The 13,318-nt window shown below is 39.4% G+C and overlaps 1 protein-coding gene across 4 annotated transcripts in view; it reads right to left on the reverse strand.

Moving 5' to 3' along the window:
• Window positions 1-13,318, reverse strand: part of RFX3 (regulatory factor X3) — a 124,557-nt gene that overhangs the window by 60,980 nt on the left and 50,259 nt on the right. For all 4 annotated transcript variants that reach the window (XM_075021495.1, XM_075021494.1, XM_075021493.1 and 1 more), the window contains exon 2: window positions 3,221-3,345. In XM_075021495.1, the coding sequence (XP_074877596.1) occupies window positions 3,221-3,337 (117 nt within the window). In that variant the 5' untranslated portion in view covers window positions 3,338-3,345. The remainder of the gene's footprint in view (window positions 1-3,220; window positions 3,346-13,318) is intronic.

Here is a 13,318-nt window from a genome sequence, read left to right on the forward strand (position 1 = left end):
TACTTAGCTTGCTCTTCTTCAGGGCAAAAGCATTTCATTTTGAAAAAGATATCATACATTTTGTGAGCATAAATAAAACACTGATACCATGAAAACAACCCTAAATAATGCATGCATGAGATGTCATTTAAGTATGGTGTATATACAGGAATGGAAACGTGGGAAACAAAGAACTCACTAGGCAAAATGAAATACTATACCCTGCCTTAATAGTAATTAAAACCAAATTAATTTAAAATGGCATTATTCACTAAAAAGTACTAATAAATTACTATAAACATGATAATACAGAAGTTTCAGCATATACCAACTTGTTGCATATACACAGACACTAATGTTACAGTATCTCTGAATTTAACAAAATTCAAGAAGTGCTCTATTGTTTTAGTAAATTATATTCACAAGATAATATAATCCAAATGTGAATAGTCACATGTATTTTGGATACAGTTGACATTATTATGTCTCTTATAAACCACAGAAAAAAATGAAAGCATATCTTATATATTATGCACTTAAAACCTTCCCTCCAACTTTCAACATTGCTAACTTTGAATGTGCAGAAATAACAAGCCCTCCCTCTGTCATCAAAAGAATAACTTTATGAAATTAGCACTCTTTCTCCTGATTTTCTTTAGGCAAATTGGCCCACTCCTATCAAATGTACATAAAGCCGATATTAACTTCACGCAAATGTGACCTATACAGAGATAATTCCTCAGGGTAGATTACACCTACAATTTCCTCCACACAGTGATTTTCTTTGTTTGATATTCTTTTTTTTTAACCTGACAATTGAATTGCTTATCCCATCTACACTCTTCATCATATTTCCTGATAGCATACAACATTCACATCTTCGCTATTCCTTTTCTCCTCACTACACATTCACTTCTGTAATCTATCCTCTCTTTCTACAAAATCTCCCACACATACCGTGTTTTAATCACTGCAGCACTGTCTGCATTGGATTTCCCAACATTCTTGTTGCATCTTCAATCCCTGCAAAATTTTGAAGAAACTCCTCTTCCTTGGCTGGGTTGATCCCTTAGCTTTCCTTGCTGAAACATTATGCTAACTCCTATGGTCAGTGTTAAGAGTTAGCTGGAAAAATATAATCTAACATCCCCATAGGGAAAAATAATACAAAATAATGATGGTGTATTCAATGAAAGGGAATACTCAGAAGCAGCAGTACTAAAGGAGATGTATGTAAGATTGCAATATATGATCAAGCAAGAAAAAAACCAATCTACTCCTGGGCTTCTGTATTTTGACAGGAGTATTACATTAATAAAGGACAACTGGAATAATTTCAGAAAAGATGCAGATAGTCAGTGACAAAGATTAATGCGTTATCTACGTGGGAAAATAAGGAGCCAATTCCATCCTAGAAGTTTTCAGAAAGGTAGAAACTTTACACAAGCTAAGTTTATAAATACCAAAGCCCGGCTCATTTTTCATTTGCTTGTGACAAATATAGAACAGAAATGCATAGAATTTCCTATCCTTACAGTTCAATGAATCCAATCATTAGAACTACAATACTATAAAGTATCCTGTATGACACTAACTGGTTACCAGTCTTCAATCCCTCACACTGATCAGTACTTCACATGGATAAAATTCAGTATGCAATGTTAGACTATTGTATGTATATCTTATTTGCTTAAAACAAACAACTGTGTAGCACTACCAAATTGCCGTCTTTTATCTGAAAAGCTGAAATACAGGAATAACAAAGAACAAATCACATAAACTACATGTGTTAAACATCTGTCGTCACGAAAGAACATAAAAATCAGTCAAACTATCAGATCATATTTCATAAAAAAAAAAAAGCCTCGCACTTCACAAACCTTACAAAAGAGTTAACCAGATAAATCTCCTACAAAGTTTAGCTAAGTTCAAGCATCGTGGAAGCTTCAGTTAAAACCTAACATAGTATTCAAAAGCCTCTATCCTAATCAACATTCAAGTAAAGAGAAAGCAAGCTATTTAACAGTCTGAACTCAGGAGAAAATATTTCAAACAAGTCTTGATTCCCTAGCGGTGAATTCTCAGCAAATACACAAAGCCAAGAATTTAAATAAAATCTTTTAGGTCCAAACTCAATGCTTTTCTGCATCAGTTTTCTTAAAAACAAGCTTGCATCCTAAAAGATACATCAAGATAGAAGCAGAAACTATAGTAATGGAACTATAAGGAATTATAAATTAAGTCTGCACATCAGGACAAAAATGTTAGTGAGATGTATAAGACTGTGGAACATATACATAAAAATGCACCACCTAGAATTTTAGAACTAAACTTAACAAATGCTGAAAAATTTAATTTAGGGAAAAGTGCTCCACTGGCACAGAAACAAATTACACTATTTAACAAACTATGTCCAGTTCTCATATTATTGATTCTGAAACTGTGAAGTCAGTTTTTGATGAAAAACAACTTCAGATGTCACCCAGAGTACCCATCACAGGGACAGCTAATTTCTGTGTATTCCAGAAAAGTCTTGAATAGCTGTCATGACTTTCACATTCAGTCCCTGTTTTCTACCTCCATACTTTTCCTTTTTTCCTCCCCGTTTTCTTCTGTCACCACTCCTTCCAAAGCTTCTGGGTGCTACATAGGTGAGTGACTGTCTCATGTAACGGGTGTGCACTGTGCTGGCTGCTACAGAAGTCTTTTTACTTCTCTGGCAAGTGCACATCATGAATTACCTATTGTCATACCACAAATACTTTCATAACATTGTGCAAAGATCTGCAGGGATTCAAGCCTAGAGATGCAATGGACAGTGCTTTTCATTTTTACATTTGTATTGCACTTATTTGGATGTCCAAATGAAAGGAGAAATTATATAGCCAATGAATATCAGAAAGATACTCATTATTCATTATTTAAAGGAAAAAATGTAAATATTCAGTAACATAAATTAAAGTACATTTCTATGAGCTTTTACATGAACTCCATAATAACCTACAGTTAGAATCACATATGTGTACTACTGGTGCTTGTCAGATGCTCCAATTAAGGAACAGATCCTGAAAACAGCTTGCCTTTCTCTGACTATTTTAAGTCCAGCAAAATAGAATTGATAAAAGCAGAGCAAAAGAACTCATTTAGCACCCTTGTACAAAATCAAGTTCTTCACTACATTGTCAAGAACTATTCTTCCTGCAATTTTTTTTTAATCTTCCCAAAACTAACAGCCACCTACCTGCTGCTGAACTGGTACCTGCTGTACTACCTGTGTTGGCACTGCTGCCTGGCCAGCCACAGACGTCTGTAAAGTCACAGTCGAACCTGTATCCGACCCAGTCTCTGATGTCTGCATTGTGATCTCTGAATGAAATTAAGACATAAAATTAAAAGGTTAGTGTTAGTGCATTGTTTTTTTTATTTCATCACTTATATTAGTACACTTATTTGTTGCTCATCTCTATTTGGATCTCAAAATTACCCAATACCAATCGTGGTTATGAGCCAAAAGTTTTTTCCCACTACTAGCATATGAGTTAGTACAAATGGGTTTTCATCTTACTTTTATCTTACTTATATTCAAACTAACTTTTATTTACATGTGCAGAAACATATCACTTCTCTGAGTTTTGTCACTTCAGGAATAACTCAGGAAAATCAGCAGCAAATCTTTTCTTGGCTTGTAAATAACTGGTCATCATTCAAAACTGTTTTTCTCTGCCTTATTGAATTACACTAAAAACTCTCTACATTCAAAATCAAAGTCAAACTTCTAGCAGGCCACAGAATGAAGGGCTGTAATCTGGAAAGCAAACTGTGAAAAGGATTTAATGAGTCACAGTGAAAAAGCAACTCAAACAACCTTCTTCAGTAGAAAGCATTAAAGCAGCCACTGTAGTTAAAAACTAAGAAGAAACTTTTCAACACTAAAAGCATATAGAAATACATACACAGTAGAAAAGTGCCTAAGATCGTGGCCCTGACCTTTAAAGGAAACAATGGAAATTTGGATAGAATACAGAAATGGTTTGGGAATCAAGGAAAATGCCTTACAAAGAAAACTTACCAGGAAGACAACCAAGAATTACTTATGTCTTCATAGGAAACATTGACTGGAAACTATGGGATTCCTCAATTTTGCACAGCATAAATGACAATACAATTGACTGGGTGACAAACCAAAATGAATTCAAAATCAGGAATTACTTTTTTTTATTTGTTTTAAGCAGTGGATAATTAACTGGTGAAAATAATAACCAGATGAGGCAGGTTCTTCTTCACTTGGTACCTTCAAAACAGAAGACTATGCTTCTGTGAAGAATTACAGTAAACAAATACAAATTACTAGTCTGTAAACCATATGTTCTGTGATCTAAAAATTTTACTGCCCTTAATCTCTATTAATCTATATTAGCTACAGAATACTTTGGCAACCTGAGGACCAATGTCACTAGAAATGAGTAGCACTATCATGCACAATAAAAGAGGTTTATATGAAAAAATATTTAGAATGCCCTATCCAGGTGATTTTTTCAGTTTAACTGAACAGACCCAGACGGCTGAGAGGGAAGAAGCTGGACTTTAATTGCCCCCTGCCTCCCAACAAATAACAAACTGCCCCCCCCAAAACCCTACAATATTTTTTGAGACAAAACCATAATAAAAATGTGTCTATTCAGGGGCATACAAATATATAGTAGGAGGAATTCACTACCGTACCAAAAAAAACTCAGAGGCAATCAGAAAATTCAGTGTTCTCCTTGCTTGACAATGGAACTAGTTGCAACAAGACCTTCCTTTCAAGGCTGGGTTCCACAGCAGTTTAAGCTGATTTAAAGCTGGGTTTCTGCAGTCCCTCCCTCCAACTACCTCTGACTCACTTTGCATTCAAATGTAGTCACTGCAAAGCAGAAAACAGGTATACAAATTTGGGATGGGGATGGAGAATAGGGGCAGGACCTTGCCAACTGGAACCATCATTGGTTTAAACTCCATGGAACCATGCCTATGGTACCTGACAGATTTAACTGCTTCTTCTGAAATATTCAGGAAGACTGAGAAATTGTTGATCAAACCTATCTGAGATTAAACAATAGACTCTCAGACTTACGATGTTGACTGAACCCTCTACTTCTTTCCAGCATGCCTGACAAAAATCAGGATACAAAAAGAATAGAAAAAAGGAGCAGAACTTCACAGATGACTATTGAAATGTTAAAAATCCTAAAATGGATGTCTGCAGGATAAATATGGAGGAGTTGAAAGCTACTGTGCTGCTAGAAAGTTACAAAAGTTGGTGAGATGAATCCCATGACTGGAGTGTGGCTATTGATGGCTACAACCTGTTCACAAGGGATAGGCAAGGAAGGAGGGGTGGAAGGGTTGCCCTCTATGTCAAGAAACAGATAGATTGTGAAGAGTTGTCTCTGGAAAATAGCCATGAGCAGGTTGAAAGCTTATGGATAAGAATTAAAGACTAAGGCAATGAGGGGAACCTTGTGGTTGGTGTTTACTACAGGCCACCTGATCAAGGGGAGCCTATTGACGAAGCCTTCTTACTCCACCTGCAGGACACATTGCACTCACCGGCTCATCCTGCTGGGGGTATTCAACCATCCAGGCATCTGCTGGAAAAGTAGCACGGCGAGCTGTAGGCAATCCAGGAGACTCCTGGATTGAGGAGAACTTCCATTGAGGAATAACTTTAAAGTCCATTGAGGATAAATTCTCAAGCCAGGTTATAGACAGACCTACCAGAGGGGATGTGATACTGGACCTGTTGGTCACCAGCCCAGGTGAGCTAATGGGTGACATCAAGATTGGAGGCAGTCTGGGCTGCAGTGATCATGCACTGGTGGAGGTCGCAGTCCTGAAGCATATGGCTCAGGCAAAGAGTAAAGTCAGGACCCTGAATTTTAGGAAGGCAATCTTCCAGCTGTTCAAGGAGTTAGTCAGCAGGACCCCCTGGAAAACCGCTCTCAGGGACAAGGGAGCAGAACAAGAGCAGGCAGATCTTCAAGGATGTTTTCCATAGAGTGTGAGAGCTCTCGATCCCCAGATGTAAGAAATCAAGAAAGGAAGGCAAGAGACTGGCATGGGTGAGTCAAGACCTGCTGGTCAAACCAAAGCGCAAGAAGGAAATGCACAGGCAGTGGAAGCACAGACAGGTATCCTGGGAAGAGCATAGGAATGCTACCCATTGTAGTTGGGATGTAGTTGTGTAGGGATGGGGTCAGCAAAGCCAAGGTGTGGCTGGAACTGAACTTGGCAAGGGATGCAAAGAATAATAAAAAGGGCTTCTATAGGTATGTTAGTCAGAAAAGGAACGTCAAAGAAAGCATATCCCCCCACCCCCGATGATCATGACTGGCTGCGGAATGATTGCTGGAGGTGACTTATTGATAAGTCCCCCTCTTAAGAGGAGATGAACCTCCAGGATGGAATGCAGGAGATATACATGAAATCTGTTCCATAATAACCCCCTAAGCAACATAACCTGCAACCTTAGATGTTAGCAACACCAGGGGAGCTTGGTATGCTGACTCTGAGAAACAACACGGAAGGAGAAGCAGAGTGGAGGCACCGCAGCCAGGGTCTGTGATATCACTGCAGGGGTGGGGAACTGGAACTACTGGAACAAGAACGGAAGGTCCTTGCATTAAATCCACTGAAGCAAGGAGGTGAAACAATGGGGTTCTGTCAATGCTATGGCTTTGCTTCTGATTTATATCATAAGTGCCCAGTTCCAGAGTAGTGACATGCTAAATCACGTTCTCTGGGTGAACTTCGCTCATTATAATCTCATTATAATACCAAAACACACCTCCATCCCCAAACCTACCCGCCTTCAAGGTGCAAACACCCCTCATTGAGCATGTGCTCTGAATTTTCTCTAGCATATATCTTTAAAAGTGATATTTTACACCCATCATAATAAAGGTATCTATGACTAGAGTCACTCAAGCTCCACCTAAAAATAAGAAAATAGTACAAAAGGGCTTAAGCGAGGAGGAATGCTAGGGAAGATACCATCATAGACAAGTTGGGAGGACATGCTGACTTCTGGGATGAGTCAACAGGCTGAATCTCTCTTCCCCCACATAGGGACGCCTATTGGGTAAGATTCAAACCCTCAGTTATATCAAGTGCTTCCCAGGAAACTTAGAAATCTGTATAGAGTTCTTCCATAATTTAGTGTGCTTGTAGTCTACTTAATTATTATTTGCACGTGCTTTGTAGACAGTGTATTTATCACCAGCAATCCAAAAGAACCTGTACTCCTGTTGCTTTAATAAACTGTACTGTTCATTAATCTAGAAGTGATAGTTCATTAAACACAACCAAACTCCTTAAGTCTGGCCATTCTATGTAGGGTTCGGCGTTGGGAAGATCTTGCGATGTCATGGAAAGTTAGAGGGTTAGTCGCAGCCTTGTGATGTACCTGTAATCCTGCCTCCCCTTGTTAGTATAAAAGGAATTAACTGCGCAATAAAAGGCGGAAGTTGGCGCTCACACTGTGTGTTTTATCTGTCTCTTTCCCTGGTCCGGGCCGACCAGTGATCTAATTGTGGCACCTTGATATGTATCGAACGCTACAATTCTAGTTAGCTGAACACAACTAATTGAAAGTACAGTGTGCTATTAGTGCATGCATAATCATGATAGTTCAACATATTGAACATGACCAGACTTACAGTGCTGAACTGGGCATCATTCAGAATCTAAGCCTAGCCACCCCCAGCCCCTCTGATATCTGAAGGACAAGGTGGAATGCAATGGGGTTTATTTTCTGCCAAACTTCTTTACGCTTTAACACAACACTGGCAAACTGGTAACAATGGATGAGGAGAAGGCTGAGGTACTCAACAACTTTTTTGCACCAGTCTTCACTGGCAACCTCGCTTCCCATGCCTCTTGAGTGGATGGACCTCAAGACAGGGACTGGGGGAGCAAAGTCCCTCCCACTGTAAGAGAAGGTCAGGTTTGAGACCAGCTGAGGAACCTGAACATACATAAGCCTATGGGGCCTGATGCATCCCAGAGTCCTGAGGGAATTCACTGATGTAGCTGCCAAGCCACTCTCCATCACATCTGGAAAGTCATGGCAGTCAGGTGAAGTCCCTGGTGACTGGAAAAAGGTAAACATTGTATGCATTTTTAAAAAGGGTAGAAAGGAGGACCCTGGGAACTACCAACCTGTCAGCCTCACCTCTGTGCTTGGGAAGATCATGGAACAGATCCTCCTAGAAGCTATGCTAAGGCACATGGAAGACAGGGAGGTGATTCGAGACAGCCAGCATGGCTTCACCAAGGGCAAGTCTTGCCTGACCAACCTAGTGGCCTTCTAGGATGGAGTGACTACATGAGTGGACAAGGGAAGAGCTACTGATGTCGTCTATCTGGACTTCTGTAAGGCCTTTGACATGGTCCCCCACAACATCCTTCTCCCTAACCTGGAAAGATATGGATTTGATGGATGGACTGTTTGATGGATGAGGAATGGGCTAGGTGGTCTCATACAGAGAGTAGTGGTCAATGGTTCAATGTCCAGGTGGAGATCAGTGACAAGTGGTGTCCCTCAGGGGTTGGTATTGGGACCAGTAATGTTTAATGTCTTCATCAATGACACAGACAGGGAGATCAAGTGCATCCTCAGCAAGTTCACAGACAACATCAACCTGAGTGGTGTGGTTGACACGCCTGAGGGACCAGATGCCATCCAAAGGGACCTGATGCCACCCAAAGGGACCCAGATAAGCTTGAGAAGTGAATCCATGTGAATCTCATCAGGTTCAACAAGGTCAAGTGCAAGGTCCTGCACCAGGGTTGGGGCAACCCCCAGTATCAATACAGGCTGGGGGACGAAGGGATTGAGAACAGCCCTGCAAAGAATGACTTGGGGCTACTGGCGGATGAAAAGCTGGACATGAGCTGGCAATGGATAAGGATAATGGTTTTAAACTGAAAGAGAGTAGATTCAGACTAGATATAAGCAAGACATTTTTCACAATGAGTGTGGTGAAACACTAGAACAGGTTGCCCAGAGAGGTGGTAGATGCCCTAACCCTGGAGACATTCAAGGTCAGGCTGGACCTGTCAGCTGTTCAGTTGGGCTGTCAGCAACCTGATGTAGTTGAATATGTCCCTGCTCATTGCAGGGGGGGGGGGGGGTAGACAACCTTTAAAGGTCCCTTCCAACCCAAACTATTCTATGATTCTGTGATTCTATGTTTACTGTAAAATAGTAAATTTCACACCTTTTTTTTTGCCTACAGAAAATGCTGTTTAAAGTCCATAGTAAAGTTATTTAATGTTAAAATCAGTGGCATGGTTCCAGTATCAGTCCACCCTAACAGAAAACCAGTAGTTTTTCCTTTAATTCCACTATTAATGGAACATTCAACTTCCAGTAATAATATCCAGAAAGAAAATTTTGTTTACTTTTCAATATGCAACCATCTTAAAGTTTCTGCACATAAATTAACAAGACATTGTGCCATATAAGACATTCTTAAGTGCACTAGACCAAACTCATTCACAAGGTAAATGTATGACCTTAAATAAATGGATCATTACAGCTGCTATTCAAGATGCTCAAAAAACCTGAGTCAGGTACTCTGATCTAAGTGAGAAAGATAATGTGGTCATTTCCTTGCAGCAGTTGTCATGGATTGTGCCTGGCTGACATCAGAGTTAGGCCTTTAGGAAAAGGGAGCAGCTTCATTATAAGAGCAGAGGATACTTTGGTTGTAAACCAGCTGTCAGTCACTGCAGAGAAGCTTTGAGATCGGCAGGCTGCAAGTGCCAGTGACAGCTGACAGTCTGCTGTTGGGTGCTGAGGGACGCTGAACAGGCATAGTCAAGAATCAGGTATTCTCTGCCCAGTTCTGGAAGTGACGATGTCCAGAGAGATATCAGGACACATCATAGAGAATCCAGGGTTAGGTGGGAAAGAACCCTCAGAGAGAACTGGAGAGACCCCGGAGAGCCCCAAGGCCCAGCCTAGGACTATGCAACATTTAGCTGGCACTGCTACACTGACCTATCAAACTTCAGACTATGTCCTCCCATCCACAGGACAGGGAAGCCGTGTAATTTGTAAACGGCACATACATTTTTGATTAAAGTGTTTTGTTGACTGTGTCTGTTTTATCTTTACACTGCCAATTTGGTGACAGTCCTATATTTAAGTATACAATCTGATGTGCTTCTCTACCTCAGGACTGTAACACACTTTTAGTAATAATCTGATAGGTTAACTGGTTGCTCTATAGACTGATTTATCAGTAGGTAAACTAGGATAGCTAAAGTGTGACTGTGTAATATAAACTTTGCCATCAGTTTTGCCTAAGCAAAAATAAACCTAATGGCTTAATATCAATTTATTCAGAAGTGTTTAGGTTGCCTCCATTGTTCTGCTCTAAGTCTCTATCCTCAATGGAATTCTTTACTATAGCTCACTACACAGTATAATTTTTCCTGTAGATACCATCCAATATGTTTGACAGTCAACCTTTATCGTCTTCCTATTCACTGTAATTTTTTCTAGCATCATGTTAGTGAGGTAGTCAGTGTAATTCTTTTACATTGCATCAATACTGAGCAGTTACATGAACTCATTTTTATAAGCTGAATTAAGTCTCTCAATTTTTCACTGATACTGCATATAAGTAAAGGGACTGCATATTACAGCAGAAAAGACATCATCCTTGCCTAATGGGGCTGTCAGGTGTATCACAAGCAACAGATTAATGTTTGACAAAGATCCTTTTTATTCTGGTTAATTAAGCAGTTGGACACACCCATCTGTTAATGGTTTTGCTTTGTATAGCCAGTGCTTGTTGCATCATGTGAATGTAAGCTAAACAGGCCACATACTGAAAAGAAGGATAATTAACCCCTTCAAGTGGGAAAAAGTTATTGCCCCAGGCCAGCTGCTGAATGTGACAAGATTAGTATTTCTTCAGTCTAATGGGCAGAACTCAGGCAAAGCTACTATGCTGCAAATTACCCCTTTCCTGTACATTCTATGCAATTTCATGTTGTGTGTTAAGTTCCCTAAAGACTTTTTAACGTACCCAAATTCTCAGTTGGAATCCTTCTGTTTGCTAGACTTGAACTATAAAGACTGAATGGTTTCAGAGACTAACTTGATCAATTACTTACCAAATAAGTTTGTTAAAATGTGTCAGATTAATGAATACTGTTTATTTTGTTCTGGGCTACTTCACCCTGAACTAATTTTACTCCTTTTAAGCTACCAGAGTTTGCAAAGTTTTGCTCAGCTACATATGCTTTATTGTCTAGATCAAATGATGTAGCAGGCTTTAATTCAATGCAGAAAATGAAAGCCTCTAATTTACTTTCAAGTGCAGCAGGAAAATTCTTTTTACTCCTCTAGAAGGCTAAATAAAACATCACAGAAGGTAAAGTGAACTAGATCTTGTAATCACATGCAGTAATGGCAGGCTTTTAATGGTCAGAATAAAAGGCTAATCTTAAGATCTTATCTATTTATAATGATGAATCACCAATATACTCATTAAGAATTTCTGGCAACATAATGTGTTTCACAATAAAAGAAAACTTCTCAGAACATCAAGTTTCAACAGCTAATACAGAATGCTTCCTTCCTCAACAATAGTATAAATGGAAACAAGTTTCAATAATACACTAGCATTTTAGATAAGCATTCCTTTTCAATTTTTGTGTAAACAAAAATTTTATGAATAATTGGCTTCAAACAAGCGATGTTATGAATTCAAAGGAACAATTTATATGTGTTAGCAGTAAAGCAGAAGGCTGTTTGTACATGTTATTCACACGTAAAAAAAAAGAATACTATAAATAATTTTTAGATACTATTGTATTTTCTTGTTGGAACACCAGTTTCTTACTAAACACTATTTGATTGTTTGTCCTCTCCCAAGGTTCTTAGTGATACCAAAGTAGTCAGCTGGACTCTGCTGATATGAGGACTAGTTGCTAAATATTTCAGTTAGCAATATGAATGTCATTACTCTTTTTTCAGCTTTTCACGGATTTATGGGAGGAACAATAGTTAACTGAATGGCACAGAATAAAATATATAAGCTGACTCTCTGGATTCACATATAATTTCCAGTAGCAAAACCCTACAATAGCACAATAACAGAAGGGGGAAGTACAGAGAGATACACACTGGAAGGGACCAATGCAGGTGGTAACTCCTGGTAACTCCTTCAAAGAAAGTTCATAAGATCAAAAAGCAATGTCTTGACAATTAGATTATTAGGTACCTAAGAACAGTACTAGTCAACAATTGTCATAATGAAATGTTGTATTTCCAGCAGATCACAGACAGCACATGGATGCTTAGGCTGAATGCCTACTTCATGACTCTCTTACTTTGATCCACCTACTAATTTTACCTGCAAAAACGTCAATATTGTATTTAGTCTTGGCGGACAATATATCAGTATTACACATCAGCCCTACACATCAGTATACATCAGCAACAAGATTACATGCACAAACAACAGGACAAAACAAAATTTCTGAAGAGTTTTTGTTGTGACAAGACTAGCAAGTACAACTGTTACAATAAACAAAACTAGCAAATCATCAAACAACTATATTTATGCTATTCTAAGACATTAGTTTGTCCACTGGAGATTCTGAGTGCAAAAGCCCAAGTGGTGTTCTCCTTCATCATGGTTGTGGAACTGGCGCTGGCAACAGGGCTTTGGCTTCTATGACTACAGGACTCTCTTTGAGGATAACGTCTGCTTAGGAGAGATGGGATCCAACTCACTAAATGGGGCAGAGGTATCTTTGCCAGCAGGATGGCTGATCTGGTAAGAACAGACTTAAACAAGGAACAACGTGAGGAGGGAAAGAGTTACCAGCAGCCCTGTGAAGGAGTGTTGGACAGGATTGACAGGAAAACGGCCTGGGGTGATGTGAATGAAAGGGAACACATAACCAACAAAATGAAGCTTAAGCAGGGCCACCTCAAGCATTTGCATGTGAGCAAGGAAGTGGTTACAAGGCATCTTTATGAGGAAACCATCCAGACTCTCTCTGGGAAATCAGTACACTGAGATGTCTTTCTGAAGCACTCATACACCAAGGGGCATACAAAGGGCTCACACACAGCATGGTGAATAAACACAAGGAATTACAGAGGGGCTATAATCTTGTTGGGATCACAGAGATGTGGTGGGATGGTTCACACAACCGGAGTGCAGCAATGGATGGATACAAGCTACCTGACTTTATAATTTGTTTCTTTTAGAAATGAAAATGTCTCTGTCTTCACTAGGATGAAGTTTATGGGAACTTCCTTGTTGGGATG

This window comes from Buteo buteo, chromosome Z, assembly GCF_964188355.1.
Source record: "Buteo buteo chromosome Z, bButBut1.hap1.1, whole genome shotgun sequence".
In the NCBI taxonomy this organism is placed as follows: Eukaryota; Metazoa; Chordata; class Aves; order Accipitriformes; family Accipitridae; genus Buteo; species Buteo buteo.